This window comes from Euprymna scolopes, chromosome 6 (genome assembly GCF_053919585.1).
Source record: "Euprymna scolopes isolate OS-2025 chromosome 6, ASM5391958v1, whole genome shotgun sequence".
In the NCBI taxonomy this organism is placed as follows: Eukaryota; Metazoa; Mollusca; class Cephalopoda; order Sepiida; family Sepiolidae; genus Euprymna; species Euprymna scolopes.
Genome location: NC_136487.1, coordinates 115292552 through 115312009, shown reverse-complemented (window position 1 = coordinate 115312009; position 19458 = coordinate 115292552). Strand labels below are relative to the sequence as shown.

Below are 19458 nucleotides of genomic sequence, written 5' to 3'. Positions count from 1 at the left end.
GGTGGGCCACTAAGATTGTCGATCTGAAATCGGCATATCTGTAGATCCATGTAGATGAAAAACTCTGGCAGTACCAACTGGTCCGGTACAAGGGGCGGGTGTATTGTCTGACGAGGTTAGGCTTTGGCCTGAGTTCAGCCCCCAAAATTATGACTGCCGTGCTGAAGACAGTGCTGAGCAAAGACTGTACAGTGGAGGAGGCCACTAGTTCGTACATTGACGACATCCTGGTGGAGGAGGCAGAGGTGACAGCAGAGAAAGTAAGAAGCCATGTCGAGAAGTATGGGTTAACTGCGAAACCGGCGGAGGCCCTAGATGGAGGAGCGGTGCTGGGGTTGAAACTAAGGCGAGATGGAAAAGAAAGCCTTGTCTTCGAACGAGGGAATGCAATACCCGAAGTCGGATCTGAGCTGACGAGGCAAGAACTCTTCTCAGTCTGCGGGAGGCTGATCGGGCACTATCCTATCGCTGGCTGGCTAAGGATAGCATGCAGCTTTATTAAACGACAAACAGGCACTGATGGCTGGGAGGGCCGTGTGACGAAGGAGGTCATGAACATGCTGCAAGAAGTCATTGCGAGAGTGAGGAATGAGGACCCAGTGAAAGGGAAATGGTATGTCAGCGGCGAAGACGCGGGTGTGGTTTGGTGCGATGCCAGTAACCTGGCATTGGGCGTCGTACTAGAGATAGGAGGTGTAACTGTGGAGGATGCGGCGTGGCTAAGAAAAAACAACGACTTCTCCCATATGAACGTAGCAGAACTAGATGCCGCTATAAAAGGAATCAATCTGGCCCTGAAATGGGGATTGAAAATAATTGAAGTCAAAACCGATTCGGCAATGGTAGCGTCGTGGATTCGGTCGGCAGTAACTGGCGATAAGAGAGTTAAGACCAGGGGTGCTGCGGAAATGCTGATCAAGCGCAGACTCGGAGTGCTCACCGACGTGATAGCGGAATTCCAGTTGAGAGTATCTGTTGTGTTGGTCCCGTCAGAAAAAAAACAAGGCGGATTCGATGGCATGCGTGAAGAAGGCCTGGCTGCAGGAGGGAAACGAGGTCTCCTCGGTATGCTGTGCAGGGGAAGAAGTCAAAGAGTCACATGAAATGCACCACTTTGGTCGAGAACGAACGTTATTCCTAGCCAGAGAGGTTTACCCGGGGACCACCGAGGAGGAGGTTAAGGAGGTGGTGGAGAACTGTCGAGAGTGCCAATCAATTGACCCTGGACCGTCCAGACACGAAGCAGGAGAGCTACACGTTGCGGAGGACTGGAAGCGATTGGCCATTGATGTGACACACTATCGCCACAAATTGTATCTGTCGATGGTCGACTGTGGACCGGGAAGGTTTGCCATCTGGAGAGAGATCAGGGCAGAAGCTGCATGGGCGATTGGAGGGGTCATCGAGGAGATATTTTTGGAGAGAGGGCCGGTTGAGGAACTCTTAATGGACAATGGCCCCGCTTTCTGATCAGAAGCCTTTAAAGGGGTGTGCGATAAGTGAGGAGTAAGGCAATTTTTCAGAGCAGCGTATCGGCCGAGTGGTAACGGAATAGTGGAGAGGAATCATCGCACCATTAAAGCCGCTGCGGAAAAAAGCAACGTATCACCCATAGAGACGGTGTTTTGGTATAACATCTCGCCGAAGACCAAACAAGATGAGACAACTGTGCCTCATAGGGCCGTTTTCACATACAAGTGGCGGCATCCGTGCAACAAAACAGCAGGAATTGAGAGTGAAGAAGTCACTATCAAAGTAGGTGAAGAGGTGTGGGTGAACCCCCCCCCCCCAATGCACAGTGTACCACTCGTTGGAAAAGAGGGGTCATAACAGGATTGCAGTCGAAGAACAATGTGATGGTGAGTGGCGTTCCCCGGCATATCTTAGACCTGCATCCCGTGACATTGCCGGTATGCAGTGAGGGCAGTGAAGAAGAGGAAATCGGGGGCCACCGAGAAGCAAATGATGCTGCTCGACCTGACTTAGGCCCGCGTTGTAGTGAACCTGAAAATGTTAACCCCCGAGAAGTTGTCCCCCAGAGGCCTCGACGTGAGAGGAGGCGGCCTGCTTGGATGGAGGATTACGAAGTATCCTATTGATCTCGAAGATCAGGGGGGCGTGTGGTGTAAATGAAGAAAAAAGAAACAAGAACGACCGGCCGCGTTTTTGTGTGGCTTACCTCGTGTTCATAATGAAGAAGAAAGAAACAAAAATGGCTGCCCTGTTTCTTTATATGCCTACAGGGTGATCACGAGGTATGCAAATGAGATGCTCCTGATTGGAGATAAAAGAGGAGTGATTTGGGGAAGGAAGGCATTCTGAAGTTAGATTGCGAGCAGAGAAGTTGTATTTGTAGAAGAGAAAAGTCGGATTCGGGGAGAGAAAAGCTAAAGTTGCAGAAGTTCGTTTTGGAGTGGAGAGAAGACGCGTCAAGTGGTAACCAGAAAGTGAAAGTTGGGACAGCAGTGTCACACAAGCGACATCGAGGGAAATAAATTTGGAGTGAATTCAAAGCCTTTAAGCTGACAAAAAAGGCAAATGCAGTCTATCTTGAAAGTACATTCCTTTAAATTTATTCAAGTTATTGTTAGCATGATTTAGGAAGTACTCGTATTTAATTTTCTTATCCACTGTAGTCGTTCGTTGTGACGACTTTTAAAATTTGTGAATCAATTTGTTTTGTGTTTGTTTGTTTTTTCTTTGTTTGTTTTTTGTGCTAGTTTTTGTTACTTGGCGTTTTTTGTATTTAAGAAAAAAATTGCAAACTAGTGTCATTAAAATCTTGTTTTTTTTAAACAAAACCTTTTTATTTTATTCGTTTACTCCCCACTTTTTATTTCATCCTTTTTATTATTTTTATTTTCTTTCGTACACGTCGAATTTATCTGAAAGAGTAGACATTTCCGACACTTTGCAAATTTCCCGTTTTTATTTCGAAGCACATTGCATATGTTCTTTTTTCCTATTTCAATGTACGTTTAATTCTCTTTCTGTTAGGCCGGTAGTTTAAGAGGTAAAACTTATCTCCACCAAAGCCCACTACTTAATACTTTCTGATACCTCCCCGTCCCTTACGCCTGTCTCTTTAGAACCTGCTCATATTAGTCCTCGCGCGAAAGAGCAGGACACAAATTTTTTTAAATAATAATAATAATAATAATAATAATAATAATAACAAAGACGAGCTGGCGAGGACTACTATTGACCGTAACCAGTTATACAGTCCTTTTCAAATTTTCATCTCTATTTTTCTTATGTACTGAATATTTGTTAATGAAACGTATATGAAATATGTTCCTTATTAAATTTTAAAGATTTTCTTTTCTGAAAGAAGTTTTACAAAATCTAATCTAAAAAAGTTTTAAAGTTTTTGTTTAAAAAAATTCAGATTTTCTCATTATTCAGACCTGTATTACAAAGAAAGGGTTGCAAAAAATGAGTTGTGGTGTGAGGAGAAATACAAACTGAAACAGAATATTAAGACCTGTAATAATACAAAAAGGGGGTTGCAAAAATGAGTCGTGGTGTGAGGAGAAATACAAACTAAAATAGAGAGAAGGAGAGTTTTAAAATATAACAAAGACAATCTTAAAAAGATAAGATACAAGTTAGAAAAGCATTTCATCCAAGGCATAAAAATTGTTAAACAAAATGTTTTTACTATAGGCTTTAAAAATAAAGGTACAAGATTCAATTTGAAATTTATTTATCTTCAAAGTGCACTTTTATAAATTTTACAAAGGTATAACAATTAAATTTAAATTGAATCAAAAAATTACCTTGGATTTATTTTATGTAATGTACATTCTGTTGCAATTTAAAAACTTTATTTTTCATCTAGCAATTAATGATATAGATGTAAAATTTTCAATGATTTTTGTAAAAAGTGCATAAAATAAATCCAAGGTAAATTTTTGATTCAATTTAAATTTTTATACCTTACTTTGTAAAATTTATAAAAATGCACTTTGAAGATAAATAAATTTCAAATTGAATCGTGTACCATTATTTTTAATGCCTATAGTAAAAACATTTTGTTTAACAATTTTCATGCGTTGGATGAAATGCTTTTCTAACTTGTAGATTCTTGCGACTACTACAGTTTCCATTTTCTCATTAAGTTCAGAACTTTTTAATTCTGTGTGTCTGTCTCGAACAAACTACATTTGCCCAGCTAAAATTTCCGAATTTAGCATAATACTTCTGTATGGAGATTGGTATGTTATATTCCGTTTATTTCTGAATTTAGCAAGGTATGTTTTTAGTATATCGAACTATTTTTCGTATACATTTCCCCAATTTTTAAAAAAGGGGTTAAGCAACACGTATAATATACGGACCATTAAATCCCCTTTAAGACTGAAGTTATGACATTCGCAACCCTCTTTCGGAGTATAATTTGCATTTTCCATACATTAGCTGAATTCCAATGTGTATTGCGGTTGACGTTAGGAGATACTGTAGTATTTTCTGTCATTATTCAGCGAATAAGAAATCCTGCTAGACTGAGGTAATTTGATTTTTTGGTCCTAATCTGGGATGTCCGACATTTTTTGGAAGCTGGATTTTCCCCACTTCAAGAACCGACCTTTTATCTAACTATACCCTCATGAGGAGGCAAGTAAACAGGGACGTTGTGTCTGAAACCAGTGTTTGTTGAATATACGTATTTCCCCAATTCATTAAAAGAAAAGAAATAAGTATACATCTCACTATTGCTATTTATAATGAACACGTTCTCTCACATGTATTTGATGTCTCTAAGTTGTGAATTCACTAGATAATACCATTACAAATGTTGTATTGTGCGTTTTAAATTCTAATTTCCCTCATACTTGTTGCATTCATATGTGAACGACACGCATCGTATTTTCTTATTCTTTAATACTGAGGCCCTGTCGGTGGGGCATTAGAATACACCGACTGTCCCCCTGCAGAGGGTAAAAGTCCCTCAATGGGGGTCCTGGATATGACCTTAAACTATATCCAGTGGTGAGGGCCCAGCTTGTGGGCTTTGGAGAGTGTGGAACCACTGTAGGGGAATTAGCATTGCTCTCAGGTCCACTCTGACCCAGAGTGGTAGTACCTGTTAGAGTCCCAACTATGGGTTAAATAGAAACCGACTTGAAAACAACAAATATATTCTATTAAAAAAAAATTTTCTTCAAAATCTTTGGATTCGGCATTAAATAACCCGGAAAGGGTTGATATGCCATAAAACAAAAACAACCAACCAACCAACCAACCAACCAACCAACCAACCAATCTTTAATACTGAAGATTGTATCCAGTGGCGTAGCTAGACCTTTTGCCGCCCGGGGCGGTAGTAAAATTTGCCCCCCCCCCCGGGCATTTGGGTGTCCGGAAAATTCGTCCATGGAAAATTCGTCCGTGGAAAATTCGTCCATTTTTGCTAGGTAGGAAAACTAGTCCATTATTATTAAGTTAACATTTATTCTGTAGTTGCTTAATTTTCATACCTTGCGAAAATTAGTTCTACGGTATATAATTTTCCTAAATTCAATTAAATTAAAATTAAAATATGAAAACTGATTTTTAATATTTTTTATTCATTTGAGATTTTATCTGTTTTCCTTTTGTTTTAAGTAGATGGTGGGGGTTGCCCGGGGTGATTTTGTCCGATCCCCCAGCTAGCAATTATAAAGTTTACAAGGAGTTATAAAAAGTATGCTACAAAAACAAACGTTTGATACTTTCAAAGTATTAGCCTCATGAATTGGACAGTAATAAAATTAATGAATTCAAACTTTCGCATCTAATGTTATTTCCTCTTTGATGTCGGTGTATATACACCCAAATATCCAACTTTCTTTTCGCACCTATTCGATAAAAATGTATATGAAAGTTCCCCTTTAAGTATGAAATCTTTCTGAGGTCATTTTGTTTTTTTTGGTGCTTGGCCGAAGCCTGGGCTTGGCCCTATCCTGTTAGGTCAGCCGGTCACTGAGTATATCTCCAGAAATAATTAATGCTTGCATTTTTAAAACTTAGTGATTGAAATAAATTAAAGCAATTTATTCTCAATTAATGGAAATTTTGAAAACTCCAAACTGTTAAACTATTTATCAAGTAATCATTTACAATTGCGTTTGGAGTTTTCAAAATTTCCATTAATTGAGAATAAATTGCTTTAATTCATTTCAAGATCGGTTTTTAATGTAGAGAAAGTTCAACCTAGATTAAAACAAAAAAATTGCCTCAATCTTGAAGGATATATTATATATATATTTGTTTATATATATATGTATATGTATGTATCTACATGTATGTATGTATATATGTATGTATATATTTATATTATATATGTATATATATACATATATGTATATATACATATATGTATATATATACATATATATGTATGTATATATGCGTATTTATATATATGTGTATGTGTGTATATATGTATATCTGTACATATGCACGTATGTATGTATATATGTATAAATATATGTGTATATGAACATATATATGTATATATGCACATATATAGTTATAAAATAAATACGTATTTATTATAATGCTCCCATAATGTTGAGCATAATGAGAGCCGAAAATGGCAAACGGCCATAAGCGAATATAGCAATTGTCTTGTTTAAAATTAGATCTTGTGTACAATTAGAGCTGAGGTCGGTTTGGCAACGACTGCCGATTGTTCCAATTTACTTGCCTCTCCACGAGGGCAGAGTTAGACACAAGGCCGGTTTTTAATGTGGGGAAAATCCAGCTCCACAAAAAGGGGCACTCTGGATAGGAACAAAAATAAAAATTCTCAGTCATGAACGATTTCCCCATACTGACCGACGACAGAAAAGGAGAAGTGTATCATTAGAACAGATACTACACTGTGATATCAGCCCAAAGGCTGCTAATTGTTGTTAAAATATTTCTCCCTCGCTCTCTCAGATGGTCGGATTTCGTTTCTAGCTGGAAGTAGTTGCTAAAGTCTAGCCGCACCGATGAGCTGTAAACAGCGCAAACAGTCCTGTGTGTGAATGTCTATTACACACACACACACACACACACACACACACACACACACACACACATATATATATGTAATTTAATTTAATTATGTTTTTACGTGCATAAAATTTATTTTAGTTTATTTTATTTTATGCACGTAAAAAAAAATAATTAAATTAAATTAAATACGTCCAAAAAGTTAGGGCGATTCATTCATATAATAATATGAATAATAAAGAGCTTATAGCTAAGGTAGCGAATGTATAAAAATATATAAAAAATGTAAACAAACGCTTATCGCGGAACAAACGCCAATAACAAAAAAAATCCTAACCTTATATATATATATATATATATATATATATATATATATATATATATATATATATATATATATATATAAATTACAATAAGTTTACCAAGGTAATCAAAATGGTAAACTTAAAATATATTATAAATATTAAAGAGTTTATATTTACAAGTAAAGTAAACTCAGCCAGATGTAAAAGCTCAATAAAACCGAAAAGGAAATAGAGCTTATAATATGATATTATTATTATATTTATATTTACATTATATATATATATATATATATATATATATATATATATATATATATATATATATATATATATATATATATATTAGTGGATGCATATATATCATGTAATATTAATCGAATATTTATTAAAATGAAAAGTAAGAGAAGTAAATCGAATTAACAATTTCGGGTTTGTTTCATTATACACATAGATTCGAAGAAAAACTGTCAAAAAATAAAAAATGGCGCCAGACTTCGTTTAGAATGCGGCAAGTTCGGGAAATTGACTTAACTAAATACATATTGAAAATACTCTTAGAAACCCACCGAATATATGTCACCCTATGTCACGCTAACATATATTGAATGGATTTCATTTGTATTTTTCGCATATACCGATAGACACTATGTTTTTCTAACTGATTACACGTGAGTAAAAAACACTAAAAACTTGTCGAGATAGGTAGAAGAGTAACTTATCTTGCCTTTGATAACATTTATTTGTTATATATTTTTAACAGTTTTTCATATTTTTTGTTAGCTTTTGTTTATTTTTATTTATTTATTCTACTTTCTATTTTTACTCTCTCAAAATGCCGCCCCCTGACATATGCCGCTCGCAAAATAGGGACACCTTTTTGCGATTCCAATAACTACAAAAGTTCCCATTTTTTACAACCTTTTCGATATAAAATTTCAGATTTTTTGTTAGCATTTTTTTCGATTTTCCCCTTTTACCATCTCAAAATGCCGCCCCCCCCCCTGACGCTCAGAAAATATAGACACATTTTTTCTGATTCCGATACCTCCCAAAATTCCGATTTTTTACAACCTTTTTGGTATAAAATTTCATATTTTTTGTTAACTTTTGTTTATTTTTATTTATTTTTTTTCTACTTTCTATTTTTACCCTCTCAAAATACCGCCCTCTCAGGTGTGGTGCCCGGGGCGGCCCGCCCCCTAGCTACGCCAGTGATTGTATCGCCCATTGGAAACGGGATTTACTCGTACGTTGCAGATATTCATAATAATACTCCTTTAGTTGGTGAAGTTGTATGATGACGTTTTCAGAAAGAGGGGGATGACTTTTGGGTAACGTAGTTGTTTAGCGAAAAATATTTTTTCGATAGCGAGTTCACATTATCTATTTGCTTAGCAGATTGTTTACACTAAGAAAGATTTTGTGAAAAAAAAAGTTGCTTTTCTTGCCTGTATTTGCATTTGATTATCTGGATTCTTTCGAAAATACACATACGACATTGGAAACGTGTACTTTCCTCCTACGTAATTGAATATTTAAACTAGCTTCCCACTCTTTTCAGTGAGGATATTACTATAACGAGTCTTAGATGTTATTCTTCCTTTTCCAGCCAATTAACTTCCATACGGCTGTTTAAATTAGTTTTAAGGTCCACTTAGTGGTAATTTTACTCGAGTCATAGTGACCCCTTTAATTTGTAACTGAGAATTATATCCCTTTGAGATTTTCACTGCTTAATATAGTATATTGATCTTTTTGCGCTATGAAGAAGAAATTTTATATGTATACCTTTGTTGTAACCCTCGTGCGTGCATTTTTGTGCATAATATTTAAACGTCTGTTTTTGTATTTGTTTGGGGTTGGTCCATATTTTTAAAGATGTTGGTTACTCGTTCTTTCGGATTCCTTGTGAGGAAACGAAAGTTTTATTTAGGGAAGATAATCGTTGTTTTAGATTTATTGCGGTTGCAGAGGGAATTACCAAAGCCTTACTTTATGATAATGAAGATCGATGTTGATGAATGGCTGACATCAATAGATAACATAACTGAGTTGTTGGGTGATCGTTCCTTGCGTGGGAACCTGGACTGTTTGCTTGTATAGGCGGATGCTGTTAACGTTGTAGTGTTCTCCTTCCGGGCTCGATTGATCTCTCAAGGTTGGCAGATGGTGTGGAGTGTGATTCCTTGTGCAACCCTGTGATATTTGAAACTCCTAAGGAGATGCTTGGAGTGTCAACTCCTAAGCCCAAATGTTCAAATGTGTGCTGAGTACTGGCAAGTTTGGTTTGAGAAATACTGCATCACCGTCTGAAAACTGTGCTGCAAATGTCACTTCAAAGGATCTGCATAGTCAGGCGCCGCAATCTTGTCAGAATACTGAGAATAAAGTCGATGTTTGTAACTTCTTAGGAGAGAAAAGTCAAGCGCTAATATGAAACAAGATGAAATAAATGTAAATGTTAATCCCCGCTGTTTGGTGCTTCCATGTGGAGAAGTTGATAAATGATGTGCGCGAAAGTGTTTTTTTTTTTTTTTCACGTCGGGAAAGGAATCCGACGGAGCCGATGATTACGTCATGTTGGTTGACTGACTGTCTCTGGGCTCGACTGACTCGTTTGTCGCGAAAGCTGACGCTTTTATAGTCATGACGCGGACGTAGGTGAAAGCAAAAAGAGTTTTGATTATTGGCTTTCGTTTTGCTTTTTAAATGTGTTTGCTTAATTGTTTTAATGTATTGTAGAGAATCGTCTGTTTGGTGTATGTATGCATGTGTTATATCGATTTAAAGCTAAGAAAGTTGTGAATGTAATCTAGTCTGTGTTATATTGTTGCAATGTTTCGTGGAATAGATATTCGTGTTTATATGCTGCACAAGTTGCGTTTACTGCGATGTTTGTGATTTGTATTTTGTTTTTTTCTTTTGATGTGCGGCCTTCTCTGGCGGTTTTCTTGGTTGAAGTGATGTGCGAGCTATTCTATTGATATGTGTACATGAAAAAATGGGCTTTGAAGTTGTCGTGTGTATTTAGTGAGTTCATTTGCATTGCATCGACGAACGGATTTGTCTTAGCGTCGCCATTATTGTCGCTGACGCAGCTGCTGCTGGTTTCTGGTTTATTCATGTAAATATGGATATGCGATATAACAATTGTATACATATGTATTATATAACGGTTATATAATACATATATTATATGTACCGTTACTAATTTTTTATGTCGTATCCCGAGGTTCTACTGTATATAAAAAAAAAATTGTATTATAAAATCTACAGGTGTTATCCAACCGCAGGTTGACTGCCATTTTTTTAAAGGAAGAATGTTGGATTTTTATTTTTGTACCAACAATTATGTATCACCATGTATGTATTTGTTATATTTTTATTCTAGTTCATGAATTGCATTTGCTGTAGTTTGTAACTTTATTAAACTTAGTTTCGTATATTTTGGGTTTGTACGAAACTCCCTTTAATTTGAATAAAAACGTAAGGCTAGTTCCTTAAATGATGTCACTGGTTTCAGCGAAAAAATCTGCGTCTTTCAATTTCTGTGGCCAAGAAGAGTGGACGTGTATTTCATTGCCTACCGTGGACGAGGATTCCTGCGCCTTTCCTTCTGGAAGTAAACCCGTTAAGAAAAAAATCCAGTTGCAACGAGGCGAATACTTCCTTAATCTTTATAGATGCAGCAGCGGTATGTGTGCATTTCTTGTAAGTACGTTCCTTGAGATTTATTAATTTATTGTGAGCATGACTGAGGAAGTAATCGTGGTAAATATGAAGAATTACTCCACCCTCAAACATTCCTTTGAAATTACCTCTCTTAAAGGTTTCGGGGTCGCTGAAAACGAAAATAACGTTTAAAATAACGGCAAACGAGTAGTTTCCAAGTTATGAAGAAATGTTAGTTTTACAAAAGTGGGGGGATAATAATTTAACGTAAAATGAGTACCCACTTTGTGGCCATGAATTTTTCAAGGGGGATTTCTTTTCATCCTCGGAAAAGCCTTTAAAATTACCACTAACATTTAAAATTCCAAGATATGAAGAAATGCACTTTATGGTCACATTTTGTTTTTGGTGGGAGGGGGGGTACTGCCAGTTTGATTTCGTTCTTTATTTGGAGGGGGTATTCAATTATAGAACTTGTATAGTTTTTTTAACAGGCGCTTATGCTGTTTAATTAACCGTTTTGAGCAGAGAAACTGTTTAATATTTTACAAAAATTCTGTTTACATTTGGTAGGAGGCGGTGGAGGGGCGGGTTGTGGCGGCCGCGGCTGCCACAACCCCCCCCCCCCTCCCCCCGTCCTTCTACCGCCTCCCACCAAATGTAAACAGAATATTTTTAAAATATTAAACAGTTCTGCTCGGATAATGTCGGCGCGTTACTTACGTTAAAACGGTTAATTAAACTGCGTAAGCACCTGTTAAAAACTATGCAAGTTCTATAATTGAATATCCCCCTCCAAAAAAAGAACGAAAAGCAAACCGGCAGTCCCCCCCCCCTAAAAAAAGGGTTACCATAAAGTGAGTGCATTTCTTCATATCTTGGAAACTACTTGTTTCTTGGAATTTTAAACGTTAGTGGTAATTTTAAAGGAGTTTCTAAGGGTGAAAAGAAAGTCTCCCCCCACCCCGAAAAAAATTCGTTGCCACAAAGTGGGTGCTCATTTTACGTTAAATTATTATAGAAAAGTGATCCTCACTCTTTTAAAACTAACATTTCTTCATATCTTGGAAACTACTCGTTTATCGTAATTTTAAACGTTATTTTCGTTTTCAGCGACCCCGAAAACCTTTTAGAGTGGTAATTTTAAAGGAATTTTCATGGGGGAGTAATTATTCATATTTACCGTACTCGTATTTAATTTTCTTAACTACTGTAGTCGTTCGCTGTGACATTTACAATTTGTTTTTTGTTTTTTTGTTTTGTTTTTTTGGTTTTTGTTTGTTTTTTTTTTTTTTTTTGTTTTTTTTTTGCTATTTTTTGTCACTTGGCGTGTTTTGTATTTGAGTGTCTGCAAAGGGAAAATTGCAACCTATTGTAAATAAAATCCTTTCATTTTAAAACAAGATTTCTTTCTATTTTATTCGTTTACTCTCCTCTTTTTATTTCATTCTTTTATTTTTTTATTTTTTGTGTGCATGTTATTCGCTTCATGTTGAATTTATCTGAAAGAGGAGAAATTTCCGACAATCCTTTAAAACAGCAACAACAGGACGAGTGTTTTTGTTTTTTATTTTTCTAATAGTTAAAAAAAATTCTTGGATGAAAAAAGATGGAAAAGTTGTTGTGTTCGAAATAAATCTATTTTTTCTGAAAAATTAATTCAGGTTAATGTTTACTTTTTTTTGCAATGATTAAAACAAAATTATAATTTTAAAAAAATACATTCAGGTTAGTATTTATTTTTCATTTTGGTACTGGTCGCGATTAGAGTTCCCTGCCGAACACCCTAAAAAAACACTGACTTCTCCCTTAGTTGCCATCATGAATTTTTATCGACTTTGTTTTACTGTTTATGAATATTGAAATAAAAGACATTACTACACATTTATTAATAATATTTCACTTTTAATCACTTTTATCGACTTTTTTTTTACTGTTTTTACTGTTTATGTGTCACTTTTATCGACCTTTTCTTTTCTTTTTTAAATAGCATTTTCTTTTTAAATGACTACGATTTCACCTTACAATTGAATAAAAAAAACATTAAACTTTAATTAAGCTTAGAAATACGATTTAAAATATAGCGCGGATCATAAGTGCACTGCACTAGCACCCATTTTTTTTATTAATAAATGTTTAGTAATTATTTTTCTTTTAATATTCATAAACAGTAAAAACGTCGTCATTTAAAAAGAAAATGCTATTTAAAAAAGAAAAGAAAAAGTCGATAAAAGTGACACATAAACACACAGTAAAAAAAGTCGATAAAAGTGATTAAAAGTGAGATATTATTAATAAATGTGTAGTAATGTCTTTTATTTCAATATTCATAAACAGTAAAACAAAGTCGATAAAAATTCATGATCGTTTAGTTACTATGGCAACTAAGGGAGAAGTCAGTGTTTTTTTAGGGTATTCGGCAGGGAACTCTAATCGCGACCAGTACCTTCATTTTTTTTTTTTTTTTTAATATTTTTCAATGTTTTTCAAAAAACAAAATTATAATTTTTTTAATTCGTAGGAAACAATTTTTCATTTGGTACAAAAATGGCTGATTTTACGACGTTTGATTTAACTCGGTTTTTCATTTGGCAAAAGTAATTTTAGTTTGGTTCTTATTCTGTAGAATAGAACTGTTTTTTTTTTTTTTTTACCTAACCTAGGTGTAGAGGGGGGAAAATAAAATTAACTTAATTCTCCCACCTGTGGGCGGTCTATTTGTTTGTTTGTTTTTATTTATTTATTTTACCTGTAATGTGTTTCTAGTGGTTAGAAACATTGACACCAATATATTTCTCACATCGCCTCGTACTAGATAAGGCCAAGATGAAAAAGAATCTAGAAGAGAAACTAGACTGGGTTGTGAGTGAGGAGGATACTGCCGAAAAGCAGCAAAATCCCACCCCTTCACAGTTGAGATCCCTAGATGTAAGAGAGCCTTCTACTCCAGTAGTTTCTTCTCCAGAACCGCTAGATTTTGGAATTCCCTGCCAGGTTCCTGCTTCCCCAACTGTACTGACATGCAGAAGTTCAAGTGTAACGTGAACCGACATCTTGCTGCCCAACTCCCACTCCTGTAGCCTGTGTCCCTAATAGTAGCCCCCTACACCAAAGTGGCGGTGTGCCTTGTTTGGGGTGAAAATGTAATAAAAAAAAATAAACATAAATAAAAATTAAGCCGGGTCACCAATTTATGGGATTACCAATTTACATCCTTTAATAAATAAATAATTCAGGAAAAGATTGCACTCTATAAAGAATTCCTCCTTCTAAATCCAAGGGCAACCATTCCCTCATCAGTCAAAGGAAAGTAACTATTTTCTTTTAGGTTGATCCTAACACAGAAATCATGAGGATGCAGTCGGAGAAGGCCATGAAGTGTACTATAACCAATTCTATTCAAATCAATAGCATTAGAATGCATAAGATTTGTCAGTGTGATTTTCTTCGCTTGCGTCTTTACGGATTGCATAGATTATGTAAACGTTCATTCAATGACTGCTCCCTGAACGATCATGTCAGCTTGAAACGTTTAAGGTTAAAACATGTTTTATTATTTTCATTACTAGAGGTGAAATGGTTGAGTGATTTACAACACAAGCAGCAGATGGCCATCATACAACTGAAAAACCAACAACTTGAAAAGAACGTGTCCACTGCTTAACAAAACACTTTTTTTTTTACATAAGATAAGTTTTGTATGCGTTGGTTTGAATCTGTTGAACCATTTCTGATTGAATATATAAAATTACAGGGCGAACGATAAAATTGTCGCTCTACAAACGCTTTAGGGCACAGCTCAACAAGGTTCCCAGCTACGGTTATGGTCTTTGGTGTGGTTTCAAGTGAGGGCCACACTATGTCATTTCACATCTTCAAAGTCAACACCAAAATGTACCTGGATGTGCTGAGGAGTGTGGTGATCCCCTGGTGCAATCAGGAGGCCACTGGCAGACCTTAGGTGTGGTAGCAGGACTCGGCGCCGGCTCGCAAGTCCAAAAAGACCAAGACTTGGCTTCAGAAGGAATGCTACGACTTTGTATCCTTCTCTCATTGCCTCCTTTACCCCAACCAGAACCCGCTAGACTACTTTGTTTGGTCATACGTCGGGAACATCACCAGCATAACCTCCTACAATACTAAAGCCAGCCCGATCGCCGCCATCCACTAAGTATTCGCCGAGCTCTCACTGATGCTTGTGGAAAAGGCATGCTCTCAGTTCCGAACCCAGTGATTGAGGCTGAAGGTGGCTACATAGAATAGATGTCAGCTCTACTACATAATCAAGTTACCTGAATTAATTTTTTCAATAAAAGTTTTAAAATAAAACTGTAGTGTTGTTTTCTTTAGGGCGAAAACTTTATCGTTCTACTGTGTACATTAAAGGCAAGTTTGATAAGACTTGGAGCAACTTAGTCGAAGATAATTCATGAAACCTAATGTGAATGACAGAATTTCGTGGAAAAAATTATGGACAGTGTGTGACTCACTTCCAATGTGGAAAAAAACTAAGTGATGAAGAAGAAAAATCCAAGTGTTCTATGGCTGCTATGGTTGTGTTGTTCGATTTTGTAAATAAATACACTTCACTGACATCCATTTTTACTGTTTTTTTGGGTTTTTTTTTTTACATTTATTATTGTTTGCCTGAGTAAAACTGTTCAATTAATGGTTATTGTTCCTTTTCTTCAAAAGTTGTTGCTCCCAATTCAACTGGCCCTGTCGGTGAGGCATTAGAATATGCCGACTGCCCTCTTGCAGAGGGTAAAAGTCCCTCAATGGGGGTCCTGGATATGACCTTAAACTATATTCAGTGGTGAGGCCCCAGCTTGTGGGCCTTGGGGAGTGTGGAGTGTTACAAATATGTGAAAAAAAATATATAATTTGAGACAATAATTACTTTTAATATTATAAAAAAAGAAAAAGGGTCGAGAGAGAAAATTCTGTTTTATCGCGCTTTATATTGTCGTCTGCTCTCAGTGAATTTGTAAACATCCGGAAAAAGAAAAAGAGAGAGAGAGAGAGAGAGAGAACATACGAAAATACAGCGAGGGGACGCTTATAAACTGTAAAGAAAGAGAGAGGGGGAGAGAGAAGATATGAAACTAGAGAGAGGGAAAGCTGCAGGCATCTGCCTCGCGTGTTATTGAGCTAGTGACGCGAGAGAGATGCAGGTACATACAGTGAGAGAGGGGGGCGCCAAAGAGAGAGAGAAAGGTATACCATTAGAGAGAGGGAAAGGAGCGGCGCAGGGTGGCGAGACAGTTACGATATAGCAGCCGAGGAGGAGGGTCAGGGAAGCGACATTGTTGGCGATGGTGACGGCGTTTGTGGTGCTGACGACGGCGAAGAAATGAACGATATATTTTGACGACAGAGAAAACGAAAAAAGGCGATAATGAGGAAGGACGATGTATCCAATGGACGAAGGAATGAAATTGTTTCAAAAGAAAGGAATGCGACAGAAATATTTAAAACCCGGCGCTGAGTGAGTCGATTGTTTATTTTTCTCTCTCTATGTCTCTCTCTCTCATATATGGAAACAACTACAAAAACAAAAACACAAAAAGGATATCCTTCCATTTTGGAGTTAAAAGCAGACGACAGGATGTGAACTGTTTATTTCTTTTGCGCGGAAATTCTCTCTCGAATCTATTTCAAGTTTGTTTGTTCATCCAGTTACACATTCTCTTTTACTTTCATTACAATATATTTTTATATATGTAAATAAAATTGTGTTAATTTTTCCATTGGCCTCGGTATTGTTACTTGGATGTGTTTTTCCTGTCTTGTGTTTATAAATGTCTTTTGAGAAATGGATATATCCCTCCCGTACCTAAAAACCCGGGAAAACTAATTTCTTTTAAATAATTTTTTTTACATTTTGTGTTACGACTTTTACCCCTAGACATTCCGGGTCGTAACAGGAGCCACCCTTTAATTGCCATTGCTCCCAGGTCCACTCTGACCCAGAGTGGTAGTACCTGTTAGGGTCCCAACTATGGGTTAAATAGAAACCAACGTGAAAACAACAAATATATTCTATTAAAAAAATTTTTCTTCCAAATCTTTGGATTCGGCATTAAATAACCCGAAAAGGGTTGATATGCCGTAAAACAAGAACAACCAACCAACCAACCCAATTCAACTTTCAACACTTTCAGTACAATTTCTATTTTTTCCTTGCAGAACTGAATAACAAGTCGAGCATGCAAGGCCTCCCTCCACAAGTAAAAAATTTACTTTCACCATGGCTAATGTTTGTGCAAGATTTAAAAACAAATCCAAAGGGTGCTTATTGAGAAAAAGTGCAGACAAATGAACGATTTGAGAATAATTTTAACCCTATAATGCCTCCTAGAAGGACAACCTGAGTTTTCCTGGAAAATCTGTTCTGGCAAAAATTTACTTTCACCATGCTTAATGTTTGTACAAAACTTTTTAAAACTCCAAGGCATCGTTATTGAGAAAAGTGCAAGCAAATGAACAAATAACTAGGTTCAATTCCTCCATTGTCGAGGGACCAAAAATCCTCATATTAAAACCAACTTCATCTACTTACTAGCGTCGCCGAAATTGTGTCGCTTTTTCAAATATTTAAAGTAAATCAGGTTACGACGTCGTATGACGCATGCGTAGAAGTAGACTCGTCATGAGAGGACGGTTTTTGCTGACCCCCCCCCCTGTAGAAAAATGATTATTTCAGGGTGAAAAAATTAATGTTTTTGGCCAATTTTTCGATATTTGTCGGGCGAAGGTTGGAAGTTTAAAATGATACCGATCTGGCGAAAATCTGTGACCCAAGTCGAAAGTTTTTGCGAGACATACAAACACACATACATACATACAAACAAACATACATATACACATTTTCGCTTTTATATTTATAGATATTATAAACGTCATTGGCTCAATTTATTTGTATATCTGTCTGTATTTTAAATTTTTTAAGAGATAATTACATGAAAAGTTCAATTGGCGCTGCTGTAAAGAACAAGTACCACACTTGATCTAAGCTAAAAGCTAAGGGACTATAAATTTTTTTTTTTTGATTAGGCATTTTGAAATCTTCTATATATATAAAAGCCAAACGTCTGTGTGTATGTATGTATGTTTGTTTGTTTGTAACGCTAAAACTTTTGAAAGACGGAACCAAACTTGACAAATTTGGTATCATATCGAAGCCCCATCACCCGGATGACAAATATCGAAATTTCACGTCAAACGGACCACTAGAAGTTGGTCAACTGATCAGTTATCTTCGAGGGGGGCCCCCAAAAAACCTGTCATTATCTATATATATAAAAGACAAATGTTTGTTTGTAACGCTAAAACTTGAGATGAAAGATTCCTCTCTCCTAGGAATAAAACATATGTTCAATATCTGCTTTTGTTTTTTCGTTGTTTATACGGTCCCGAGCAACGCCGGGTAGCCCTGCTAGTGATAATATAAATCTCACCTGTCTGTTTAAATATATGTATGTGTTTATGTATGTATGTTTGCCTAAAACTTTCGACAGAGGCAACGGATTTTCACGAGATTGGTATGGTTTTGAAGCTCGATCTTTCGGATGACAAATATCGAAAAATTGGTTAAAAACATTCATTCCCTCACCCTCAACTGGGCACTTTTCTATGGGAGGGGTCGCTTTTTTTTATGATATTTTCGAAAGTCGTCCCCTCTTTTCGATTGACTAGCCACTTCCAATTTGGCGATGGGTGCAATAACAAAGACGTCACATTTTTTTCTTCCTTCGGGTTCAAGCCTGCCTGCCCTACTACCACTTTTGCCCTGGAAAGGAAACCTTTGTCAAGAGATTCACTAATCCTATGTGATATAACAGTTAGCACATCTGCTGTAGATCTTGCAGAACGGAAACCATATTGCACGTCACTAAGAAGGTTGTTTCTGTTGAGGTGGTTGACTACTTCTTTAATATGGATTCCAACAACTTACTCATGACACACAGGAGACTTATTGGTCTGTACTGAGAGGGAGATGACTTTTCACCTCAATTCTTAAATACAGGGCATACTGATGATGTTTTCCAGGGTGTAGGGAAGCACTTCTCCTTAAGGCAACGCTTAAACAGTTTTGTAAGTATGGGCGCAAGTTCTGGTTGGAGCTTTTTCAGCACTATAACTGGAATGCCGTCAGGGCCAATTGCTTTACTGGAATCAAAGTTTTTGATTAGCTTGGCAACATCATGTACAGATATTTGTATGTTGCATAGCGTGTTGTCTGTTATAGGAGGAAATACAGCTTTGTTCATGGAATCTACGTTTAGGTTTAGGCACAGATAAAGAGTGGGGGGAATTATTGATAGTGTTTTCAGCTAGACGAATGTTTCTTGTGAAAGTTTGGCGAGGGGGGGAACCATAGACTGAAGCTCAGTCGAACGCTTTCCATGAAAATAATGATACATTATATAGAATATCTGCATGAATATAATTACACGTAATAGTTAACTAAAGATGATCATCCCATAAAAAACTG

The 19458-nt window shown here is 36.5% G+C and overlaps 1 protein-coding gene across 2 annotated transcripts in view; it reads left to right on the top strand.

Moving 5' to 3' along the window:
* Positions 1-10781: 10781 nt before the first annotated feature.
* The window catches only part of LOC145277895 (centrosomal AT-AC splicing factor-like), an 86479-nt gene continuing 77802 nt past the window's right edge, over positions 10782-19458 (top strand). For both annotated transcript variants that reach the window (XR_013868241.1, XM_080129891.1), the window contains exon 1: positions 10782-11000. Coding sequence is in view for 1 of the 2 variants with exons in the window: in XM_080129891.1 (XP_079986017.1) it covers positions 10794-11000 (207 nt within the window). In the remaining variant the exon portion in view is untranslated. The remainder of the gene's footprint in view (positions 11001-19458) is intronic.